The 24,099-nt window shown below is 38.5% G+C and overlaps 4 protein-coding genes across 8 annotated transcripts in view; 2 read left to right on the top strand and 2 right to left on the bottom strand.

Moving 5' to 3' along the window:
• acsl1a (acyl-CoA synthetase long chain family member 1a) overlaps window positions 1–7,818 on the top strand; it is a 58,286-nt gene extending 50,468 nt beyond the window's left edge. For 4 of the 5 annotated variants that reach the window (XM_056408576.1, XM_056408579.1, XM_056408577.1 and 1 more), the window contains 14 exons: window positions 323–355; window positions 547–598; window positions 676–749; window positions 1,650–1,727; window positions 2,141–2,275; window positions 2,476–2,610; window positions 2,906–3,001; window positions 3,090–3,162; window positions 3,258–3,346; window positions 3,665–3,781; window positions 4,206–4,349; window positions 4,481–4,582; window positions 4,654–4,725; window positions 5,232–7,818. In XM_056408576.1, the coding sequence (XP_056264551.1) occupies window positions 323–355; window positions 547–598; window positions 676–749; window positions 1,650–1,727; window positions 2,141–2,275; window positions 2,476–2,610; window positions 2,906–3,001; window positions 3,090–3,162; window positions 3,258–3,346; window positions 3,665–3,781; window positions 4,206–4,349; window positions 4,481–4,582; window positions 4,654–4,725; window positions 5,232–5,366 (1,335 nt within the window). In that variant the 3' untranslated portion in view covers window positions 5,367–7,818. Of the gene's footprint in view, window positions 1–322; window positions 356–546; window positions 599–675; window positions 750–1,511; window positions 1,590–1,649; window positions 1,728–2,140; window positions 2,276–2,475; window positions 2,611–2,905; window positions 3,002–3,089; window positions 3,163–3,257; window positions 3,347–3,664; window positions 3,782–4,205; window positions 4,350–4,480; window positions 4,583–4,653; window positions 4,726–5,231 lie in introns of all 5 variants that reach the window. The other variant, XM_056408575.1, reaches the window with a different exon arrangement.
• A 707-nt stretch (window positions 7,819–8,525) lies between these two features.
• primpol (primase and polymerase (DNA-directed)) lies at window positions 8,526–14,016 on the bottom strand. The gene is made up of 14 exons (XM_056408586.1): window positions 13,842–14,016; window positions 12,641–12,913; window positions 12,436–12,530; window positions 12,219–12,357; window positions 11,387–11,534; window positions 11,201–11,297; window positions 10,966–11,117; window positions 10,672–10,834; window positions 10,488–10,585; window positions 10,253–10,339; window positions 9,598–9,706; window positions 9,439–9,515; window positions 9,273–9,319; window positions 8,526–9,167 (listed from the first exon to the last, which is right to left on the bottom strand). The coding sequence occupies exons 2-14, from the start codon at window positions 12,812–12,814 to the stop codon at window positions 8,934–8,936; spliced, it is 1,620 nt and encodes a 539-aa protein (XP_056264561.1). The 5' UTR covers window positions 12,815–12,913; window positions 13,842–14,016; the 3' UTR covers window positions 8,526–8,933.
• A 1,194-nt stretch (window positions 14,017–15,210) lies between these two features.
• Window positions 15,211–17,956, top strand: si:ch211-145b13.6 (ecto-ADP-ribosyltransferase 4). Its single transcript, XM_056408594.1, has 4 exons — window positions 15,211–15,313; window positions 15,515–15,608; window positions 15,732–16,438; window positions 17,231–17,956. The coding sequence occupies exons 2-4, from the start codon at window positions 15,558–15,560 to the stop codon at window positions 17,304–17,306; spliced, it is 834 nt and encodes a 277-aa protein (XP_056264569.1). The 5' UTR covers window positions 15,211–15,313; window positions 15,515–15,557; the 3' UTR covers window positions 17,307–17,956.
• A 95-nt stretch (window positions 17,957–18,051) lies between these two features.
• On the bottom strand, window positions 18,052–23,488 carry tacr3l (tachykinin receptor 3-like). The gene is made up of 5 exons (XM_056408591.1): window positions 23,071–23,488; window positions 21,623–21,811; window positions 21,326–21,476; window positions 19,127–19,323; window positions 18,052–19,020 (listed from the first exon to the last, which is right to left on the bottom strand). Exons 1-5 carry the CDS (start codon window positions 23,436–23,438, stop codon window positions 18,807–18,809), a joined length of 1,119 nt encoding a protein of 372 aa, XP_056264566.1. The 5' UTR covers window positions 23,439–23,488; the 3' UTR covers window positions 18,052–18,806.
• Window positions 23,489–24,099: the final 611 nt, after the last annotated feature.

Here is a 24,099-nt window from a genome sequence, read left to right as displayed (position 1 = left end):
AGTACACAGACGATGCATCTAAGATGCGCTTTGTTGTAGTCCATCTCATGAACATTGTTGTTTTCTCAGCTGCAGACCGACGTCACTAGCATCCGCCTGCCGTCGCATCATTACTACGTAGTTTAGTGAAAGTGTCGTCGGATTCTCTAAACACCGCGGTTGTCTTTCCCTAACTCCTCATGAATTCTCCTTCCTATCTTTTTTTGACCCTGTGACGTTTTCCACAAAGGTCAAGGTAAATGGGTTAGACGTTAGGAGGTCATTTTGGGACTATTCGACTGCAGCCTGCATCTCACAATATTAACGTTTTCATTTGTTCCAGGCCTTGGGTCAAGCCAACCTCCAGAAACCAGTGGTGAGTGTCCTGTTGAATACATGACAAAAAAAGCTGTGAATTCGGACTACATTATTGCAATCAGAAACTTTAATAATTTAGCTGGACGATTATGTTTGGGACTCAAATAAAATATATAATCTTGCACATTTCAAATGCAATATCAATTCAAGCTTTACACGCTGAAGTGTTGACCTGTGACCTGATTGCAGCCCCCTCAACCAGAGGACCTCGCACTTATCTGCTTTACATCCGGTACCACAGGTAATTACATAACTTGTTTCCAAATCTTTTGAAAATGTCTTCATCATGTATAATCATGATCATCGCTTTGCTTTCAGGAAACCCAAAAGGTGCAATGCTTACTCATGGAAATGTAATCTCCAACACTGCAGCTTTCATGAAAATAACAGAGGTAAACAAATATTTTTAGTATTGGCTCTTAAAATAAAGGGCATTATCTAATGTATGGTTTGATTTTAAGTCCTTTTGTATTAAGGTGGATGCTTCTCCGAATTCTCAAATACTCTTTTACATTCTTTTTTTGTGGAATTTCCACCCTCATTTTGTAATTATTGTTTTCAGTCATAGCCTGAGAGTAAGACTGCAGACACTACTCAGAGCTGAAAAAGTACTTGCGCCTCCTCTCCATGCATACAAAACATTGAATCTATATTTTTGCTTAAAAAATTAATTAGAACTAAAAAAAAGCCCCTAGAGCTGAATATCAGAGATTAGACTGTAAAAGAGAGTATTCTTTGGTGTAAATACACAAATACTGTCTTTATCAAAGAAACTAAATGTGCTTTTGAGCTGGAGGAGTGCATAACTAATGCAGAAATGTACACAGCACATTTAGTTGTACTACCATTATCTTGGTATGCACAAGACAAAATGTCATCATCAATAATTATTTGCGAGACACATAAATAGTGCTGGAAATGGCATTCTCCCCCTTTACACTTTTGGCGGACTTCTGAAACCAAAACTACATCCTTACGTTTATGAGATTTGGATAATATAAATTGTAAAACATTGAGCTTTTTCAAAGACCTTGCTTAAAATCTGAAATCCCTGTTTGACTCGGGTTGACCCTCTGACCCCTTTTTATTATTTATTGTCCGTCTCACCTCTGTTCATCGTTCCACTCCTTCCTTCTATGTACATTGTTGTCCAGGGCGCACTGAAGCCCACCAGTAAAGATGTGCAAATCTCCTTTCTCCCTTTGGCCCACATGTTTGAGAGGGTGGTGGAGGTACAGTTCGCCTAGCCTGCATACATGCATGTGTTTTGTTTTGTTTTGTGTCCTCCGCAGGTATACTGCATGCTGAGCATCAATGACATTCATGTATCCTACCTCCCTCTAGCTCACATGTTTGAGAGAGTTGTACAGGTATGTGCTGGAGTTGTTTTTCTTCAGATGTGTTACACAATGAAATAACAAGTGTGGTTTAAAGCTTTAATAGAAAAGCATGTTTATTATCCTCAAAGTAGGGCATCAAATAACCTGCAGCTGAGAGTCTGTGTGATATTGTTATGCAGTGAAACCAAAAATGCAGCGTGTGTTGGTCAACGTCATGTCGTCCTTCGTTGTTTTGACGAATGTGTGATCAATGGAAGTCCTTGACCTGCAAAGTAACTTAATAGCACGACCAGTAATGGCTTCTAGAAAATACTGCAGTGGTTTTAAATAAAGAACACTGGATATTTAGAGAAATGTTGACAACAACACTGCTCCCTTATGGTTAAATTGTCACACTGATTTAACTTGCAACATCGAGGAATAAGCAGCTCTCTTGTCATCAGGGTGTCATCCTCATCCATGGTGCTCGAATCGGCTATTTCCAAGGCGACATTCGGCTTTTGATGGATGATTTGAAAACGCTGCAGCCGACAGTTTTCCCTGTGGTCCCACGTCTCCTCAACCGCATGTTTGATAAGGTCAGAGTTTATGCAATGTTACCAATGATAAAGTCTTCAACAGTCATATTTATGAGAAGAGCCAGCTGTTTCACTATCATTTCCCAGAACCTCATTCTCCTTTTTTATTATTTAATTAATAGACTCAAAATGTCCTTTCTCTGGTCTGCTGACTGTCAAATGTGGTGATTTAAAGTAAAGTTGTTCTCAATAACTCACAGATATTTAGTCAAGCCAACACGCCGCTGAAGAGATGGCTGCTCGATTTTGCTTTCAGTAGGAAGGAGGCAGAGCTTAAAAGTGGTGTGGTCAGACGGGACAGCATATGGGACACACTCGTCTTCAAAAAAGTGCAGGTAAACAGGTTCAACTAAAGCTTAATTCTTCCACTTGATATTAATAAGATTTCGCACGTACTTAGCTTTTAATGAGGTGTGGGCCGTTGTTAATGGGTACATAAACAGAAAAAATACCTATTTTTATACATGTTATAGTCTGTGCTACTGTTAAAGGCCTAATTGTTCATCTTTATTTATGATCTAAAAAGCACTGACCACATGACTAGTTCCTTACAATAATTTGACGATATCACCCGTAGGTTTTATGATTTGTGATAAACATTGTTCTTTCTGTATGTTTCACACCATGCAGGCGAGCCTGGGCGGTCGTGTCAGGCTCATCATCACAGGGGCAGCGCCGGTGTCTCCAACTATCCTGACGTTTCTACGAGCTGCACTGGGCTGCCAGGTGAGCCACGTCCACTTTTCTTTGAACTCATCTTTTGTTTTGGAATGTTTGCATGAATGTCACCAAAAATACGTTCTGCACTCCACAGTTTTATGAAGGCTACGGCCAGACTGAATGTACAGCTGGGTGCTCCATGTCAATGCCCGGGGACTGGTCAGCAGGTAAAGACATTTGTCCGCTCTCATTTAATTCAGCTTAAAAGTACACAGTTCTGTCTTTGAACCATCAAACTGAAATGGCACTGTTTTTTCTGCAGGTCACGTTGGGCCTCCTCTGCCCTGCAATGCTATCAAACTGTTGGATGTGGCAGAAATGAACTACTTGGCAGCCAATGGAGAAGGAGAGGTGAAGAGGGCTTTTCAGTAACAATTAACATACATAAAGTTGCACGGGAAAATGTATTTATTACTTTTTAAGTAGACAAAGAGTTTACTATATTATTACACGTATTCCATCAAAAAGTCAAAAATCATAGTATAGTTCAATATAAAATGCATTAAAATGAGTCTGTTATGCCATACATAAAAATGGTAACAATGGTTATAGTAAAGTTAAAAATAAAAACTTCATGAAAGTCTTACAATGTATCATTGATACAAGTATGATAACTGCAAATTCAAACCTTTGAATAAATGTGATTATCATCAATATTATCCCCTTTAGGTGTGTGTCAAAGGACCAAATGTATTCCAGGGATACCTGAAAGATCCCGAGAGAACTGCAGAGGCAATCGACAAGGATGGGTGGCTGCACACAGGAGACATTGGCAAATGGCTTCCTGTGAGTGGAACAGTCTTTCGTCTAATATTATTGTGGCATAGCATCAGTTGCAAGTTGCAACCCTAATTACCTTCGCATTGAAAATGCGGAAGGTTATGTTTTGATCGCAGTGTATTTATTTATTTATTTATATGCGTGTTATTCGCATAACACAAAAAGTATTCAACCGAATCGCATGAAATTCGGTGGGATGATTGGTTATTATCCGGGGACCATTTGATTAGATTTTGGGATCGATCGGGTCAAAGGTCAAGGTCATGAAAAGGTCAAAATCTTCTCATCAATCGTCAATTTTTATACAATTGGCATGCAACTAATGCCAAAATGTTCATAATTCAATGCCCAATCTTGTGATATGCGAAGGTATGCGCTCTACCGAGTGCCCGTTCTAGTTGCAGTTTGTTTCTCTCCTGCCTTGTTGCAGAGTGGCGCTCTGAAGCTCATTGACAGAAAGAAGCACATTTTCAAGCTGGCACAAGGAGAATACATTGCCCCTGAAAAAATAGAAATGGTGTATGGTCTCAGTGATCCAGTGGTCCAGGTGTTTGTTCACGGAGAAAGCCTAAAGGTAAGTAATTCATGTGAAACTTGTGTAGCGCCAAATGGCAGACACTGTTATGACCATGCACAATACAGTTTCTAGTATGGTTCAATTTGTGTGGCATTTATCTTCCTGTTATCCGTGTTACATTTTTTCAGGCGTGTCTGGTGGGGATAGTCGTGCCGGATCCAGACTTTTTGCCTATTTGGACCAAGAAAAGAGGGATTGATGGCTCCTACTCTGAACTGTGCCAAAACAAGGTGAGAGTAATTCCTATCTGCAGCTTAAACACGCCGCTACACGTGTTAACTTTTTTTATTCCTGTTTTTAGGATGTGAAGAATGCCATTCTGGAGGACATGCTGAGGTTGGGCAAAGATGCAGGACTCAAGTCTTTTGAGCAGGTGATTGTTGCCATGTTTGACTATATTACAATGAAAATACCTTTTGAGTTCAGAATGTTCCCATTCGGCTGCATTTGGCCTGGCTTTAAAAACTAATTTAAATGCAACAACATATTTTACTCAATATTCATTCTTAATTCATCATCTTTCAATTTCACCTGAAATTATGTGGCGATGACCGAATGAAAATATCAAGTACATTTTGTTTCGTTTTTTAAGGCATTTTTTTCCGGCACAAATGCCATAGTGTTATATTATCAAATATTAGTATGTGCTCCTTTTTTTGTTTTTGGAGAGTTTGATAGTAAACTGAATCTTTTAGGATCGGGTGGTTGGAAAATCAAGCAATTTGAATCCATAACCTTGTGCTTGAAAAAAATGTGAACGCTTCTTTGTAAAATAATCAGCACTTTAATTAATAAAAATACAATCGTTTTTTACATTGTTTTAAATTTTTGCTTTTACTTTCTTATTCAATCTGGTTTTACTCTACTTTTCCTCTGCAGGTGCGTGATATTGCATTACATCCCGAGATGTTCTCTATCCAGAACGGCTTGCTGACACCCACCCTGAAGGCCAAGAGGACTGAACTTCGGAGCCACTTTAAAGAGCAAATTGATGAACTCTATGCCAAAGTTTAAGATGTAAACTGGGATAAAGAAGTAGTCTAAAAGGTATAAATAATTTAAAGCACACGACCAGGACCCCATTGATAGTTGAGGGTGTTTGTCATTGATTTGTTGGTCAGTGAGCTAATGAGCTTCATGTGTTGTAGCTGTACCATTTAAGGCAGTGGTCACCAACCTTTTTGAGCCCAAGATCCCTGACCTTCGCCTTCATGACGACAAGATCTACCTATTGAGGCGTTGAGAGAAAACGACTGTCCAGACTGGACTTATGACTTTTTATTTGGCCTAATTGTCATTTTGGTCCAGCGTTCAAATTGATGTGACACAGAATTTAAGTGTAATATAACAAGTAAAATATTTGTTAACCGCACACAATATGAACAAGAAAAAATACATTTGCAATGAACAGCTGGATGAACTACCAATATAAATGTTGTATTTATTTACATTTCGTTGCTTCTGTACCTGGACTCTAGCAATGACAATAAATTGAATCCAATCCAATTACAGCACAACACTGACAACATGATCAGTCAGTGCAACTCATGTAAGTTCAGCTCTCATCATAATGCCATCACGTCATGTGACTCCAGTCAGAGTGATGGCTGTGACTGAACTCTGCCTGTGAGCTTGTAGTTAGTTCATAATCACAGACAGCCAGTCTGAGGCCGTCTGTCAGCTGTCTGTCAGTAATCCAGCTCCTGGTCTTTGATTTGGTGATTTTCTCAATTTCACTGACGAGTTTTTCGGGGCAAAATTGGTATTCATGAAAGTTTTCTCATCTGGGATTGGTTCTGAACTCAGACCGTTGGTGATTACGTTCACATCAGCTCTACAGACATCCTCAGATTTAAAGAATTTTCATAATAATAAATATGAGAATCACCATTTGTGACTCCTGCATCTGTCCCTTTTCAAATAATAGTATAAATGCAATTGCAATCACTTTCAAGTAAACCAGATTGCTCTATGGACAAGAAAAAAGCTCAATGTTGAGCTTTTGTTTTGAAGGACAACAGCAGAAAAGCTCAACTCACGGAGGTAAGACCTGGCAAGTCGCCAAGAATCTCGGCTGTCGCGCACGCGCAGGCGTAACCTGTTAATGCCTTAACGTAAACATGTACACGAAGGTACAGGCATTTCAACATATATTTATTGATGACTTAGTTTTATGTCGGTGTACTTTGAGGCGAGCTTGTGATCAATAAAGGTATTTCTGCATTTACCCCTGCGCCCCACGTGTCGTGGTACGTTCCCCTCTTTCTGGGTGCACAGCTGAGAACACGGCTGTGTAAGCGAACCCGTTTTCAGGCGTTCATGAATCAGGCGGAGATCTTTTCTGACGTCAATCTTCCAGTCAGAAAGAAAACATTTCAGAAGACACTTCAGAAAATGTTCTAAAACAAGGAACAATGTGTTTTTGAATTTATTTTCATTTTATTTTGGAGATCGACAGGGAACGTCTCCGAGATCGACCGGTCGATCGCGATCGACGGGTTGGCGACCACTGATTTAAGGGTTCCCTGCTATCTGGTAAATTAGTTCAGAATATGTCATGTTTCTGGTCAAATTTACCATAGAGTACGGGTTAAAAACACAAAGGGGAAATCCTACCTGCTCATGCCATGAACTGCCATTAAGTCAGACTGGTCCACGGTCAGAAACGTGAAAACATTTCTGCCAGTTCTTTTATTTTTGGGAGCCGTAGAAAGAAATCCTATAAACTTGCTTTTAAAACTGTGACTTATATTGCCTATTTATCTATCAGTGTATTTGATGTTTTGGTCTTTCTATTTAAGTTGGTATTTAATATAATCATCAAACCTGTAAATAGTGTATCTGCAAAGAAAAAAAGAAAATCTATTTGTTTGAAGAATAGTGTGCCTGATGTTCTGTCGTTCTAATCCCTGCATTCCTTGAAGGACTGCTGCACCCGTATTCGTGAACAATTTAGGTAACGGCCTATTCAGAATCATACTGCTTGATGGATTTGTGTGGCTTTTTACTTCTTTCTTCACACTTCATGGGAAATAAAATGTTACGAAACTGTACATGCAGTTCCTCCCTTTTAGATTTTCAAATGTTAGTGTCACAGGTTGCAGGATAAAGCTGCATACCATCATTTGTAGAATGCACTTCAGTTTGTTGGGGTAAATATTTGAAACACTGTTCATTTAAAGAAGCTATTTTTCCAAATTAATTCCATGTCCTTGACCACATTAACTTTCTTTTTCTTTTCTTGTGTGAAATGTAGCAGAATCTCAGTTGTTGGAAAACAATGTTATTGTTGATTCAGATGATTTGACTGAATCACGTTAACAGCCTCTTTGACTTTTAAAGCCATATTCTTTTTGGTCTTTTTTTATGACGGTGTAGAAAAAGGGTAAATGTTCAGTTTTGTGCTTATGGTAAAAGTACACTTTATTTATTTCTCAGCTGTACCAAATAAATGCTTTCTTCCAAACTGGTGTTTTGTTTTGTTTTTTATACTTGGGAGAAACATGTGTGTGCTGCTGCAGGCAGAGTTGTCGGTCCATCCGGTACTATGAGATTTTCATAAATTGATTTTTTTATACTGTATACCATTTTTTACATTTGTTCAGGGTAGATACTATGACATTTCATGAACTACTTCACTCAGATTTTTCCATGACATCTATAATAGCAATTTTATGATATACTATGTTTTTATTAACATCATAAATGTCATAACATACTGAGGTGCGATGTTACAACATTTCTGGTCCATAGTATTCATGCTATAATGTGACATTTATAAATATGCAATACTATGACTGATACTTTTCCAAAGCATGTTAAATATCCAACAGCTAATACTTCTTCTTTTAACTAAAGGACAAATTAAATGACTAATTACATTTCTTACATACTAGACATACAATGTCGTACTGGAATGCCCTGAGGCAAATTTGGAATTTGTGATATTGGGCTGTACAAAATAAACTGAATTGAATGCCAATTATACATAAATAAAATCATGCCACGGAAATGTTGTTTACTTGTCTAAAATAATTGGAAGACGTGACTTTCTTTATACATTCCAGTAATTAACTAAGGTTAGAACCTGGAATTTGTTTTTGATCGTCTTTAGTGCAGTCAAAGGAATAATTAAAAACATCACCTATGGATATAATTACTGTCAAAACAAAGCATCACTAAGAAGTTTTTTAATTGAAAAGCAGCAGGCATTTAAAAACCCTAAAACATTGCAGAATTGTCACCAGTAGGAACATTAGGCGAGACGGCGTCCTGTCAGCAGATTGCACGTCCTCTTAACACTGCGTCTTGGAACGTTGTTGTAAAATGTGATGTGTAGGTTGGGATTTGATGATGGGGCTGACGCTGCAGCCAAAGCAGGAGTATTTCTTCTGATTCCCTCATCTGGACCACATTTGATGTACAACCAGTACCCGCTCTCCGTGACACGGATGCTTTACAAGCTATTACCTCTCAGCAGTCTGCCTGGTTGTCAGCCGGTTGTGCTCTCATTGATGAGTTGTGGAGCTGCTCCACATTCACTACCTCTTCAGATTGCTTTTGTGACATGAAACTCACCCTTTACTGGGATTCAAAATCTGTCATACATTTGAGCAGGAGCTGATCGGAGATATCCCCATTGTTTTGTTCAAAGTCATCCAGGCTCTCCAAGTAGTCCTGGTCGTCCTGTCCGTCTCCCCACACGTCAGCCATTGCCTCCTCTGGACACGCCGTGCTCTCTGGGGCCTGGTTTGGGGTCTGGCTGAGTTCAATGTTGCCTGCATCATCCATTAAGTAAGCCTGGTCTTCCTCATCCTATAAGTGAACAGAAGACATGGTCATAAATATGTCTTTGAGCTTTAAAAGAAGACAAACATGAGTTCCTGGCAATTTCAGCAAGTGAAAGTAAAGCAAACTAACCAGTTTCATGATATAGCTGACGCAGATGTCCTGTGGCAGTGGGTAACCTGTAACATTATGTCACACAGGTTGCATTGACACCATTGAGCGCTCCCCATGAACAGATGTAGCCTTCATGTTTTCAATAACAAAAGTCAGTATGGTAGCTCTTAAAGTCAGAACTTACTTGAGGACCTGAAGTTCCTACATTCAGGATCGTGACACTTCTGATACCAAACTTCCTCCTTAAGGTCCACAACAATCCTGCACAGGAGAATGTGGCCAAATTAGACAGGAAGTGGAGCACACGTCATACACAAACTTTAACAACATGAAACATACATACATGATGTTGTTGCTTCTATGAAACCGTTTCACGTTTTCACACCAGCGGTATTTTGCAATGTCGTAAACAAGCAGTTGTTCAACAGCAAAGTAGTTCCATCGTCTGATGCCTGTCAAAGTAAACACATCTTTGCATAGTGCACTCTGACAGGACAGTTTGAACACACACACTTTGTAAATTATGATATGTACGAATGTCCATAGCAACTTAATGTTCCTCTACCAACAGATTCTGCATTCATATGCAGGAGGAAATTTGATAAAATGTTGGTATCGGAAGCATAAGAGGAATGCATGGGCAGAAATTAAATCTGGGCACCCACCAGCTATTGTCTGAGATTTACTTTTGTATTGGTTGAAGCAATGAATCAGTTAGTCAACTAACAAATAATTAATATGCATTTCAATAATTAATCATTTTAGCTATTTTGTCAAGCAAAAATGCTAAACAATTTGTTCCAGTTAATAGAATATGTGTTTTCTGCTGTTCTGATTTTTATAATTGTGAACTGAATGTTAAGACATAAACTATGGCTTTAGGAAACAGTGAAACACATTTTCAGTTTTCTGTCAATGTAGACCAAACAATGAATTGACTGATCAACAAGACATGCAAATGTTTTAAAGTAAAACATATGACTCGCCCAGACACTTACTCCCATGGATGCCATCCTTTGTTGTCACAGTTAATACAAAGTTGTCCACTTCTTGATGAGGGGACGACAGGTCACCAGAAAGTGAACCTGCCAGTGATGGATGAGAAGAAAAAAAAGTTAGATGAACTAAAACCATTCATGCTGACAAATCTGAACATATTGATACTCTGAGTAATTATAAAACACACTGTGCATACAAAACAGAGAGAAGACGTGTTGGTCAGTTCAGTGTCACCTGGATATGTGGCTGATCCCTGCTGGGAATGAGGCCTCAAGGTTTTGGATTCCTTGGTTTCTGGGACGTCCGACGTGAGAATTCTTTGACCTGTGAAACTAATGATACACAGAAATAAGCTCTGATGCTGTGGTTTGATGAAGGTAATATTATTTTTAGAAAACAGAGCTAAAAAGTGTTGTACCTCATATTACAGACGAGGGAAGCCAAGAACACACTTTCCTCCTCAGAAATCCCTTTCTCGTGTTTGTGAGTAAAAGTGTTGTCATCTGCCACCGTGAACGCAGAGTTCTTTCCCACTTTTGATGACTTGTAAAGGCGGAAATTTCTGTTTTTTGTGTAAACACCTGTTTTGCAAATTATAACAATAATTACTGTATAATTGTTTACTGGCAGTGTTTACAAACATGATCCATTGAAGAGGCAATGAATAAATCAAGAGAAAAATTTGACCCAAGTTAGTGTCCGTTTCTCTTACCAAGATCAACAAAAAGACACTCTTGGCCATTCTTGTTTTTCACCTGGAGGAACTTGAGGTCTGTCGTTTCCTGCCTGCGCCTCTTGGCCTGTGGACTCTCATCCATCTCATCTGCCTTTGCTGGCGTCCCCTCAGAGACTGCATGGGATCCGCTGTCAGGACATGATTGAGACAAATTACACAAAGGTAGCAAAAGACATGTAAATATTTATTTTAACATGTCTGAAAAACCAACCGTGTTTCACTGTTTTCTGCCACTGAATTCATCCCAACATTCAGGACACTTTTGGGTGTGCTCAGGACTGGGTGGAGAATCGCATGGATAAACCTGCCTAAACAAATAAAAAGACAAAATATATTAACTGAAGTAACTGCAAATAATGTTAACAATTGTGTTGCCTCTATGAAACACTGGACCAACCCATATGTATGTTGTCTTTGAAAGCTGCACTTTGGAGATTAAAGATGAGATGTCGACTGAACTTCTCTTCCGTGCTCGAGTCAAGATTGAGGATATTTTTTGCAGAGCACTCAATTCCATAAACTTCCATTAGTTTGTCACAAACATACTGCCAAGACACACAATATAGAGAGATACATATCATACAGTTGTATGTCATACATCTTTAGGTAAGAAAGTAACAAGATAAGCTACAACACACTCTCACAATATTTGATGGAAGATTAAATTAATGCCATAGAACAGGGTGTCCAAACTACAGCTTGCGGTCCAATTGCCGCCTGTGGTGCATTTTTAATAACACATTCTAAAAATATAATGGAATATGGCCCACACATGAAACTTGCGCTTTACTATACTGTGCTTCTTATTGTCAACACTAGGTAGAGCTACTACCTTGAACAAGGCAGCTTTTTTTTTCATAAGGTAGCTAAACTCATTCATTGGAAACCTTTCTCCGAATTTATAACACAGTGCCTCACTAAAGTCGCAGGTATAATGTGCCCAGAATATTTTTCAATATTCCTTTTTTAAAAAAGCCCTCGTAGTTCCATGTCCAACTTCCAGATGGAAATGGAATAATAAGAGTAAAAGATGAACAGGAAATTGCTCCTTTATTTGTTTACTTACTTGAATTAATTTATTAACACCTTTTGGGCTTTATAATTGTTGAACTGAACAACATATGAATCATTGTTGTCTGCAGGGGAAGCAAGCTGCTCGATAAAACTAAATATATTTGAACAGAATACAGCGAGATATATTGTAAATTAAGATGCAAAAAGGTCTTTACCTGGATAAGTGAAGACACCATAGTTTCACCATCAGCTCCGTTATTTGAGGGCTTGTAGAACTCCAAGTCAAAGTAGAGCTTACACACAGCTCCCTCTGGTATCACCTCATAGCAGTGCATCAAGGAGTGTGTGTAAGTCCTGAAATAAATCAAGTAACAAATCACCATTGATGCACATCATTCATCACATTGTAATCATTTCACAATGTAAATCTACCTGTAGTAATGCCATAGCTCACTGTAACTGGTAACCAGGAAGATCCTTTGACCCAGGGATGTCTTTTCTTTCTCAAGTGCAAAAACGTGTACAGCCTAGGAAATGCAAAGCACTCGGTCAGCTTTCTCACCTTCACACACATACATCTAATGTGTAGTCTAAAGACATAGTCCAGCATTACAAAAGTCACGTGTTACTACTGCACCTCTTTGCAGCTCTGAGCGAAGCTGATCGCCATACACTGACGAGGAAAGAGCTTCCAGACAGAGGAAGGCTGGCACGGCCACAACCGAGGTTTGTAGTGTGTGGCCAGAGGTTTCTGCTGGAAGGACTGAGCAAGCTGCTCAACCTTCTTCATTCGATCTCCCCACTTCCTCATCTTATCAACCACTTTTGTTTATGTCACCCTTTATTGCACCCAAACAGTGACTTGCTCAAGGAAACCTCAGCAGAGGGGAACCTGGAATCATCCTTCAAGCTGAAAAAAAAATGGTTTTAGCATTACAGAGCGGTGTTTTTGTTATTAAGCCTGCTGGGTGTCACTCTGTTTGTGGAAAATGCAAAATAAAAAGTTTTTTTAAATGCCTGCTGGGTGGACCAAATAATACGAAGACCTGTTAGTACAACATAAAACTGTTACAAAGTAAACTGAATTGAAACTGAATTAAATAACATTTATGTAAATTAGGATTAGATAGATTCCCAGAGATATATTTTTCCACATATAAAATACGACCTGATATACTGTTAGGATGTTAGCATACTAATGTTTAATTAAAAACTAAGTTAATTCAATGATGGTTTTAATGGGTTTAGTTAATAAAGTACTTTTCATTATATTGCGTGATATACGTCTTCCACCACTGTAAACCAGGGCTCTCAAGTTTTGAAGACAGGGAAGAGTTACATATCTATCCCCCCCCCCCCCAGAACGAAACTTTCGGATATCAGTCGCGCGCAATTCCAGGATGCTTTATTGTCATTGGTTGCTGGATTGAATCGTACCCAGATACAACAGATACGTTCTTTTTCTGATTGGCTATTGTGTAGCCCATTACTTTTTTTTGATTGGCTGATAAGTGGCACCTCACAGCAGAACTCCAGGGGAGCGCTTGATTCCTCCACGGTGAGGGCAGCGCGGCCAGCTCATGTTTCGTGCTGCGGCACATTAAAACATTAAATAACCAAGAGGTGTTTTTCAGCGTGATAAATACGATGAGTGGCGGGAGTGCGTGACTTAAGACCGAAATGCGTGACTGTCACGCTCAATGCGTGACACTTGAGATCCCTGGTAAACTAATGTTAACCAAATAAACAGTTGCAGAGTTAATTCAGAGCTAATCTAAGAAGTAACGGTAACGTTGACTTAAACTAGCATTAACTTTAACGTATTGTTCATAACTCACCATGTGTTATGATTCACTGGTACAACAGTCCAGGCGGCTACGTCACCGTTGTGTTGATGCTATGTGTCAATTATCCAGTCATTCAGTCCCGTCACTTTCTCAATTGAAATTGGTTTGTAAAGCAAACATAAACAAACAAGTAGTTTCAGCCTCAGTGTCGTTTTCGTTTTGGCGCACTTCGAGTAGGAAACAGCACTGCTTCCGGTTTCCGGTAATAAAACGGAGTCGTACCAGACAATAATTTTAGTTTTTACTGTCAATTCATGTAAATTAATTTATTATATGTGTGGCCTCGTTAAAAATAAAGTGGAATATTAAAGTGCTTGCATCGTAAGCGTTAACTTATTAAATTAAACGTCATTAATGTACCTCTGCTTCATGATTTTGTAATGTTTAACTCCATGTGACAACTTGCACACAACACAAATCAAATACATTTCTACACAATTTAATTTATTCTTAAATTTGAATGACTCTCTGTTGTCTGTTGTTGTTGTTGTTTTTGCCTCTGCATGTCAGAAAGATAGACATCTTAAGTTTGCATATGGCCTTGCAGCCTATTAGCCAACATATAATAGTGAATACATAATGTCATCATCTGTTAGCACATTTTTCATTTAACCAATTCTTAATTATAATTCCCCACTAAAAAGGTGTATGATTATTTCAGACTTAAATTATATATATATATATATATATATTATATACAGGACACCCTATTTACCCCAAAGAGTCCCGAAGTTAGCAACAGAAGAAGATTTTCAAACAGACACAACGAGCAGAGACTACGGTATGTTAATATATATATATATATATAGAGAGAGAGAGAGAGAGAGAGAGAGAGAGAGAGAGAGAGTTATGTTGGCAGGTCATCTGCCATATTGAGTTTCAGCAGGCACCAGCAAGGAATGAAGGAAGTGAGAGTAGCCTATGTAAGGATTACGAGCACTGTGAACTGAACTCAAAAGCCCGACCACAAGACAGAGTTGGCAGGGGTCAAAAAAGTGTTAGTGCAATACTGAATGCGATATATAACTGCTTTATTAATAGTCTAAGAGTAATAGTGTCTGCAGTTATTTAGTTGGACAAAGGGAAATTGAAAGAACATTCCAAATGAAGGCATATTATTACTTTACCACAAATTCACAATTTGGAAGGATAGAGGAAGAAAGAAAGATAGAAAGAAAGAAGAGACAGCATTTGAGTAAACGTATAGCTGGGCTGTACCATTGAGGTTTATCTGGTTTATAAAAACATCTGCAGCAAATCAGCAAGAACTTCCAGTAACTCAGTAGTAGCTCAACATCAGGGGCCCAAAGGCATGTTATTTCCTTCCACAGGAAAGGGAAAGGCGTTTCTGGTGTGATAAGTTTTTACTTAGGACAGTGTTCTGCTGAAAAGTATTGCTCCGCTTCACTTTGATGTAAACAGACTTGATTTTTGCTCCAAGAAATAATTTATTCTTTCTTAAGGTATGTGTCTTTTGATATTTTCTTTTAGTGTTGGTGTTTAATCATGCATTATCTGGGGTTAGAAGGTGGGTGCCATTTTACAAGAGTGAGATCGAGGGCCTGTCTAAAAGTAATTGAACTGCATGCCAGATCATCCTATTTCTGTATTGTTTACAAATTTTTATACAAGTTTGGTCCAGCAATTCTCTTTTTGGATTTCAGTTTCAGTTCTGTTCCAGATAGAAGAAAAGAAAAGCCCTTCAAAATGTGCGACAGAAGGAAACTGCTTCTTGCTGCAATTGTTTTCTACTATGAAGTAAGTTGTTGTTTTCCTTAAAAATAGTTATTCAAAACCTGATGTGATGTTATGTTAAATGTTAAATGAAGATGATATTTGCTTCTCTTGAAACTATATTTTAACTTCTATACTCAATTAAAGGTGACTCTGGGGAGCGCAAAACTGCTGGACATGGCCCCAGATTCTGTAGATTACATGTACAATGGATGTCAAAAAGAGGCCATGGAGAAGTTAATTCATTCAGGCCTCTTAAAACAAGAGCTAAACGACAATGAGGGATTCCAGAAAGCTTGGGATGTAAATGCTACTTGTTCAAAGCTGATCCCTGGAGGGACCAAAGAGCATAAGGCTGCACTGTTGGCATACGCTGATGGGGCTGAAGAGTTTACAGAGACTTTTGACAATGCAGTCGAGACAATGGGCAATATAAGCGCCTATGAAAACCACTTCCATTTCAAGTCGCTTCATTTCCTGCTCATGGATTCCATGTTGCTGATGAGTACAAAGAAGTGCAAGACTCTGCATGTTCTCCAAGAAAAAGAATACACAGCACAAAAGGGCTCAACCGTGAGATTTGGAAAATTCATCAAAGTTCACACAAGCTACAGTGTGCTACAGAAAATGGAAGATTGGGATGGGCATGTCATCTTTAATATCACTTCTTGCTTCTTTGTTCACCTGGGAGATGACATTTGCAGCCCAGACCAGGGTATGGCCCTCTTATCTCCATCTGAAGTGTTCACTGTGGAGGCAGTCAATAAAATAGCTGCTGATGACTCTGAATTCACTGAGATCCTTTTGAAACACTTGGAACTGGACAGCTCGCACAACTGTTACAGTGTGTCAGGGTAAGACATTTTTCTTTATCATGAATGAAATATTTAGCTAAATGCTATGATTATTAATAGTTACTGTATATTGGATTTATGATTTTCTATATGATTTATTCATGAACACTGTTAGTGTGGTCTTTAAATTGTACAGCACTGTTAATAATGAATGGGAAAGTGTCTGGTATCAGCAAGTAGATGGACCCGATGGGCAGGTGGCACCTGGTAGACCAGCCATCAGTGTACAAATGGGTGTGAATGGGTGAATGGCTTGACGTCGCTATCCAAGTACCAAAAGACCACATTCATTTACCTGACTTTATGGCAATCTAAGCAAAATAGTCCCATAGAGTTCAAAGCCCACCATCTTTTAAAGCCCTTGACAATCCGGTTGCAGATCTTTAGTATTTCTCTAAATCCTTAATTATTAATGACAAACAACAATCAAAGTTAGTGTTTAATAAAAAGAAGAATATAACAATCAATAATTGACTCGGTCAACTTTTTACAGGCTGAGAGAGCGTACATTTTAGTTTTCAATGTCCACAACAATTAACCTTTTTAAGTGGTTTGAATTCTATCTATTTTACAAAGAGTAGGTCGATTGTATTATTAACTTTGTTTTTTTACCCCAGTAAGAAGAGCAGAGAAAAAAGGCACAAATCCCTTTCCTGAAATAACTAAAACAGTTTGGCAATTTATAAGAAAAATGTTGTCTTCATGTAGACATTACTCATAGTATGAAGCATATTGATTTTTGCAAAATGACCAAAGATATTAACGTCTCTCTCTTTATTTCCATCTCACTAGGTCCCCAGCTGATGTCTCCACTCAGTGGCTTGTGTTGATGCTTGTGGCTCTAGCTCATTTCCCCTTCAACTATTGAGAACAAATGAAAAACAATTACCTGCGCAGATTGCACTGAGAGTTCCACAAAAGGTTGTTTTTTCTTTTGTACAGTCGAACAATAAAGATCAGTTTTTCTTCTATGCTGCCAAATAAGGTGCAACACACTTTTGAAGCCCGCCGAAAACACGTTTTTTTTTTAATGTCTTCAAAGACATTTGCTTTATGCTTATCAGCAGATACTGTATATACTCTAAACTGGTATCAATATTTCAATTTCATATAAAAAATTGTTTTTATAGTTTGAGGGAAACAAACATGATGGAAACTTGGTATTTGTCTTTAATACATGTTAAATAAATGAATGGTTGTTTCTTTTCATGATAATTAAAAGAGTCAAAACCATGATGAAGATTGATATTAAATTCAGACACAACCCTCATGTTCCACCATTTTACCTTCATCCAAGTTACAGCATATTGATTGACAATATTGTGGTGCAAAGTGGCATCAGTAGAAGTAGGCACACAAATAAAAACGTATATTGTCGAGCAAAGAATGGACTGTTTAATCTGTAAATACTAGCAAACATATATTTTACTTGTGTTTTCAAGTTCAGTGAATTTAACGTTAACATTTTTAAAGTTAATCTATATATTAATACAACAATTAAACATTAATTCACCACAATTTGTGTCTGTGTGTTTGTGTTTGCACCAAACAATCAGAATATTATAACACATACTGTACATACATTTATTATATGCAAAACAAATCATACTTAGAATAAACAGTAACTCTATACAGTCCCCAACAAGTTTTGAATTCGCAAATACTTTCTCAAACTAACAAATTACAGCATCAAACACGAATTTACACCCAACCAGAATCACGGTAACTTAATTATTATAGATTTAAGGGCATTAATGCTGGGAGAGCAGCTGTAATACGGATGCTGCAGGTATTGTTGATGAAATCCTCCGATTAATTGTCTGATGACATGAATATATGTCTAACATGAGCACACTAAATCAGTCAAGTCGTCAAAAGCAGCTGAAAGTAAATGATGATGACAAAGTATTTGTAGATTTGTATAATAGGCAATATATATATATAAATATATATATATATCATTATAAAGACATGTGGGACAGCTTAATTTGGCATAATGCAGAATTAGCTTTAAGCAGTTCCTTTTTTTAATTTGTATGTTCTCACGTGAATGTACAACTATCACCAGATTACTTTGATATTGAATACAACTTAAAAACATGATGATTCTCAGTCAAGTTCTGCAGTTAAAAGTAAAGTCTTAACTATGACTTTTAGCGATGAACATCTGAGATAATAATATCCTTGGAAAGTGTTAGTTATACTCAATCTGACATGATGTGTTGAGATTAGTTTATTGTACCTTAATTGCCTCCATGAGTTTGTGTGCCACAGCCACTGCTGCAGCTGTTGATAAACAGGCCGGATCATCAGGGAGGCAGACCGCAGTTTGAAAACTGGATTGTGTCCAGTGGAGACAACTAACTAACTAATTGTTGGGCTCAGAATTTAGTCTTGACCTGTGTCCATGGAAATGAATGCTCTTGTCTTTGCTGAGGATGCTGGTGTCGACCCGAGAGAGGGTACACATGCTGCTCTGGCGACCCGGTCGAAGTCTTGTGTTTCGGAGCTCCAGCTCGTCGTAGCTTGAGACCTGGACAAATGGACACCAGCGGAAAACCTGCTTGAAGCCTGCCCGGAACCTGCAGCAAAATGAACCCCTGACATGTAAACATGCTGCTGTATACAAATACAGTATTTACACATGTGTGTTTTTTGGGATTGTGGGGAGACTTATTCATAGCCCACCTGCTGTTAAGGCAGCAGTAGATGATGGGGTTGTACATGGTGGAGCTCATTGCCAGCCACAGCACTGACAGGTAGACCTGCTGGATGTACTTCCACTTGCTCAGACGCTTGTTGAGACCCGTCACAATGAAGTAGACGTGATAGGGCAGCCAGCAGAGGGCAAAGGTCACCACTACGATGATCATCATCTTCACCACCTGCAAGACAAAGGAGATAAATACTAACAGTATTAACACGAAAAATGTAATAGGAGCTCACAAGATGAAAACACATCATCTCGTCCACTTCGTAGACAATTCAATTCAATTTAATTCAGTTTATTTGTATAGTCCATTTTCACAAATTACAAATTTGTCTCAGTGCTTTACAATCTGTACATATAGACATCCCAGTCCCAGAACCTCACATCGGATCAGGAAAAACTCCCAAACAACCCTTCGCGGGGAGAAAAGGGAAGAAACCTTCAGGAGAGCAACAGAGGAGGATCCCTCTCCAGGATGGACAGGTGCAATAGATGCCATGTGTACAGACGGAATCATTATACACCAATTAAAACACAGTAAGAACACAATCAATGAATATGACAGAGTGTATGAATAGTTGGTAGTAGGCATATTCCACAATCAGGCCAGCAATTTAAAAATGTGATATTTAAATGGATGATTTTGAAATGTAAAGAAAGCAAGAAAAACAGTGTTGTAGTCAAGACTGTGGGTAGAAGCAAAGAGAAATGTAAACGTTAACAAGTTTACCTGGTTTAGTGTGGATGTAATCTGATCTAAAACAGAAGATATAAGGGGTGTAAAACCACAACAGTGAGCTGAAAGACTCCATAAAAGTGAGAGGACCTGCATAACCAGGGGATAATTATTTGTGGGTTTGTCACTATGAAATACCTTTCACAACACTCATTTGATGCATTGGCAATATTTCCAGTTAAAAATATGTATTTTTTTTAAACCTCTGCGGTGTCAGTGCTCTTCAACTGGAAGAATGTCAAATTAAGGAAACCAAACTCTAAATTCCATTTCACTGTGATTTTGAATATTCAAAGCCATGGCAGCTCTTTTCATGCAAGTGTCTCTGAAGTAGCGAGTATGAGACCCAGCAGGTTCCAGGTAGGACAGATGAAAGAGCAGCACAGAACTCATCAGTGTGTTGCAGCCCGATGCAGAGCGGTGGGGGGTTAAAAGGAGCAGGGGGCTATTATACCAACAGCAGAGGCTCATCTGCAGGATGGAGATGAGAGCAACTTCCTCTTATCTCCAGCGCAAATGGTATCTTGTCAGAGTGGGCCTTTCAATCAAGCCTGATATAGTCCTGTCATTGTCTAGTAACCTTTGTTTCCTGATGTGGATAAATCTCTTTTATCTCTCGTGGCCCAATTTTGCCAACAATCTGAGCCCCTAATAAATTTTCTTTTCAATAAAGCCCTTGAAAAGATTGTGAATGGCAAACCTGCACCTGTCGCAGCCTCTATTTCTGTAGACTGAATGTGTGTGTGTTTGTTGTGCCAAACATTATTATAAATGTAAATGCCAATGTAGTTTTTGTGTTACATTGTTGCTCAATTTATTAGTAGTGTAAATGTGCCATTGTTAAAAAAAGTTGCAATATTTGCAATGTATATTTTTTAAACTAAATCTTTCTGCAGCCTTTCTTCTTTCAGCTGTCTATTTTAATAATCCAGGGTGTTAACTTGCAATATTTGTGAGGTTTATCAATAAATTGCTGTAGTATTTAGCGTTAATCCAGGGGCTGACTCGATCGTCGCTCGTCATGACAGCTGTGATGACCTTAATCCCTGTTTAACCCAACCCTCACAGTAACTGCTGCAAAGCTCAGTGCACAGTCCGGCTGATGAACCTCTGTCTCTTCTTCTAGGTTGCAGTTACAATTGCCTTAAAGTTAAATTATCTCTTCAGAGGTCTATTTAAACACATGACAGTATAAGTGTAATTGTTCGAAGGTACGCTTTCTTTGCTTGCCTTTTTTTAGATAGTGAAGTATGATATAGCTTCACCGCACTGAAGTAATCTGCTCTGCTCTATTTGACGAATAGTCTTAACTTCTACATTTCAGGAAAACACCTTATTAACATGTATAATCTGTTTACAGATATGCCTGTTTGTTTCCCCTCCAAACGCACATGGAAACTAAATCAATTGTCAAAATGCATGAAATAAATGTGGTGTTTACCTTGCGTTTGGCCCTGAGTTGTCCATGATAGTTATCAGATGAGTCTCCTGGGATCTTCCCTCCCCAGAGAGTGACCCCCACAATAGTGTAAGTGATGCCCATCACCACTAGGGGCAGTACGTAGACCAGAACTGTGACTATGATATGATACCTGTGGAAGTGGAAAAACACACCACCAGAAAATATTTTAAATCTGAAGTTAAAGACAACTTGATGATGCAGAAATACAGCCCAGATTTGCCATGACAATGTCAATGAAGCTTGGCAAAAGAAAGAAAGGGTCATCAGTGTTCTCACATGAAGGAGTCGTCGGCCATGCGGGGCCAGGCCACGTAGCACAGGGTCCTGCGGGGTAGAGTACGGGTGGTGGAGAAGTAACAGAGAGGGAAGGCCAGAACCACGGCCAGACTCCAGATACAGACAATAACTCCTGTGGTGGCCTTCGCAGACAGACGAGGCTTCAACGGGTGGATGATGGCCATGTACCTAGAGGTCAGAGGTCACAACAACAAAATAACTTTTTCGGTATAGATCCAAACACAAAACATAACAGTTTCAGTATGTTGAACTTAAAGCAAACATGACCACATCTGGCATTTTGCAGAGCAGGTTACTGTGACTCACTCACTATATAGTTTAGATTAATATCTGTCTAAAGACGTGTTCAGCTGTCAAGAAAATGCCTCAGCACTTTTAAAAACCAATTAAGGTATTAATTAAGGTACCTCTATTGGCCATCATTGTTTTGAAGCGTCAAGGTTAAGATTTTATTTATTTTAATTTTTCCATGTCTTCATTATGTCTAAAGGGAACCATCTTTAACATTTGTTTTTGTTAATAAATCTGTAACATTTACCCTATAGAAGTTGGTCTTCTCTTTTACTTATACTCACTTTACTTATACTCGATCACAGCGGTGTATCAACAAAGGCTGGCTCAAATAAAAACTGATAGGTAGACTTCCAGCTAAACATAATCATATTTGACAGTTATCCGCCATATTGATCCTTTCATGAAAATTGTGAAAGAATAATTGGAACTTTTATATTTGTGTCAAAACCTTATCTAGATGCAAATACGCCTATATTTGCATCCAAAACAGGCACACAAACTGAATGAATAGAAACAGTGTATACACTTTACGGCATTGTTCACTGATTTCCCACACATGTATTTCTTTGGTAAAAAGTGCATCTTATAATGAATGTCACTTTTCTTTCTCAGTGTTAGAAAGTTACATCAGTATTTGCCAGTATTTTTTTTAAGCCTTTATATAAAGTTGTCCCTCTTTTTTATTTTTACAGAAAATGTATGAGAAACATTTGTTTTCTCTATGGAATAGTGGATTATGATCATCACATGTACTGTATATGTGCAATTGATCCTTAGAGTTCTCGACCCCTATTTTCATTCAGAGCACTGCAACTATTGAAAAATGGCTTACATTTATAGTAACGGGTTATATCTGATAAGTAAAAGTAAACTGATCCAAATGCTGGCGTTAATTTATAACACATTACTGTAAAAATTAAATTGCAAAATGTCTCAATTTGTAAAAAAATTAATCTTGAGGCACGCAGACACAAATATATTGCCTATTGCCTATCATCATCATTTACTTTCAGCTGCTTTTGACTTGACTTGATTGACAAAAAAAACCAGAAATAAATTATCAATAACGCGAAATAAATATATCGAATAGCACTCCATGCGTGCAATATGATCTTGTGTTTATCATAGCCTACCTGTCGATGGCTATGGCGGTCATGGAGTAGATGCTGGCGAACACCGCAGTGACCGGGAAGAAGTTGTGAAACCTGCAGTACACCTCCCCGAAGTACCACTCTCCGTGAGCAGCGTAGATGAAGTTGATGAGCGTGTTGAACGCAGCCATCGAAACATCGGAGAAAGCCAAGTTCAGCAGGAAGTAGTTGGTGACCGTTCTCATCCGCTTGTGCGCCAAGATAATCCAAATCACAATCAAGTTTCCAAAAACTGCCACTGCCAGCACCGCGATGTAAGCCACCGACCACAGCGCGATGCGCCACGCCGGCTGCACGAACTGGTTGGTCAGGTTTCTGGTTGTGTTGGATTCATCCCGTTCAGAGGCCATTCCTCAAGTGTCCCCAGTCTGATCTGCTTTAGTCTGCTGCTGTCAGCGATGGAAAGGACTTTGGAGACTCTGATGCGCAGCATAGCAGAAAGAGTTTTAATATGTGACCAGAGAGAGAGAGAGAGAGAGAGAGAGAGAGAGATGTCCTATCACTCACACAGCTTTAGTGCAGGAGCAAGAGCAACATCTCTCTCTCTCTCTCTCTCTCTCTCTCTCTCTCTCTCTCTCTCTCTCTCTCTCTCTCTCTCTAGAAAATGCCAAGTATATTCAGGATATGTACAGTATATACTTAAAAGTGTGACGTAGAGGGATTTTCAAATATGTAATAACTGATGTACATTCATGTACAGGTATACTAATGCGATGTATTTGTATCTGACTGAAATGAATGAATGTTTTCAATACGGATTAATCTGCAGATTATTTTCTTGATTAACCAATTTCTTGATTGATGAAAAAAAGTAATAAATGCCATCATTATTATATGCAGAGCCTAAAGTGGAAAAGTGGGAAAGCAGCAAATCCTCCAATTCTTATATTTGCAAATCATTTTCTATCAACTGACTAATCAATTCATTGTTCCCGTTTTATTGTTTAGAAGACTATTGTACAACGAATTTCATAAGCTAAATAAGCTATACAATTATTTGTACTTACATAC

This window comes from Pseudoliparis swirei, chromosome 24, assembly GCF_029220125.1.
Source record: "Pseudoliparis swirei isolate HS2019 ecotype Mariana Trench chromosome 24, NWPU_hadal_v1, whole genome shotgun sequence".
Classification (NCBI taxonomy): domain Eukaryota; kingdom Metazoa; phylum Chordata; class Actinopteri; order Perciformes; family Liparidae; genus Pseudoliparis; species Pseudoliparis swirei.
The sequence above is the reverse complement of the archived record's forward strand: the minus strand, read 5'-3'. Positions and strand labels throughout refer to the sequence as shown.

Bases quoted from the DNA above. Each gene is read 5' to 3' on its own strand.
- primpol (XM_056408586.1), bottom strand. From the start codon at position 12,814: ATGAGGAAGTGGGGAGATCGAATGAAGAAGGTTGAGCAGCTTGCTCAG. The intron at 11,118-11,200 runs GTTGGTTTTTCA...ATGTCCTGACAG, and splicing joins GCAGAAAACAGTGAAACACG to CGGATCCCATGCAGTCTCTG. The intron at 10,340-10,487 runs GTGACACTGAAC...CATCACTGGCAG, and splicing joins GGGATCAGCCACATATCCAG to GTTCACTTTCTGGTGACCTG.
- si:ch211-145b13.6 (XM_056408594.1), top strand. From the start codon at position 15,558: ATGTGCGACAGAAGGAAACTGCTTCTTGCTGCAATTGTTTTCTACTAT. The intron at 15,609-15,731 runs GTAAGTTGTTGT...ACTCAATTAAAG, and splicing joins CAATTGTTTTCTACTATGAA to GTGACTCTGGGGAGCGCAAA. The intron at 16,439-17,230 runs GTAAGACATTTT...CCATCTCACTAG, and splicing joins AACTGTTACAGTGTGTCAGG to GTCCCCAGCTGATGTCTCCA.
- tacr3l (XM_056408591.1), bottom strand. From the start codon at position 23,438: ATGGCCTCTGAACGGGATGAATCCAACACAACCAGAAACCTGACCAAC. The intron at 21,477-21,622 runs GTGAGAACACTG...CCACTTCCACAG, and splicing joins ATGGCCGACGACTCCTTCAT to GTATCATATCATAGTCACAG. The intron at 19,324-21,325 runs GTAAACACCACA...TTTGTCTTGCAG, and splicing joins AACTCAGGGCCAAACGCAAG to GTGGTGAAGATGATGATCAT.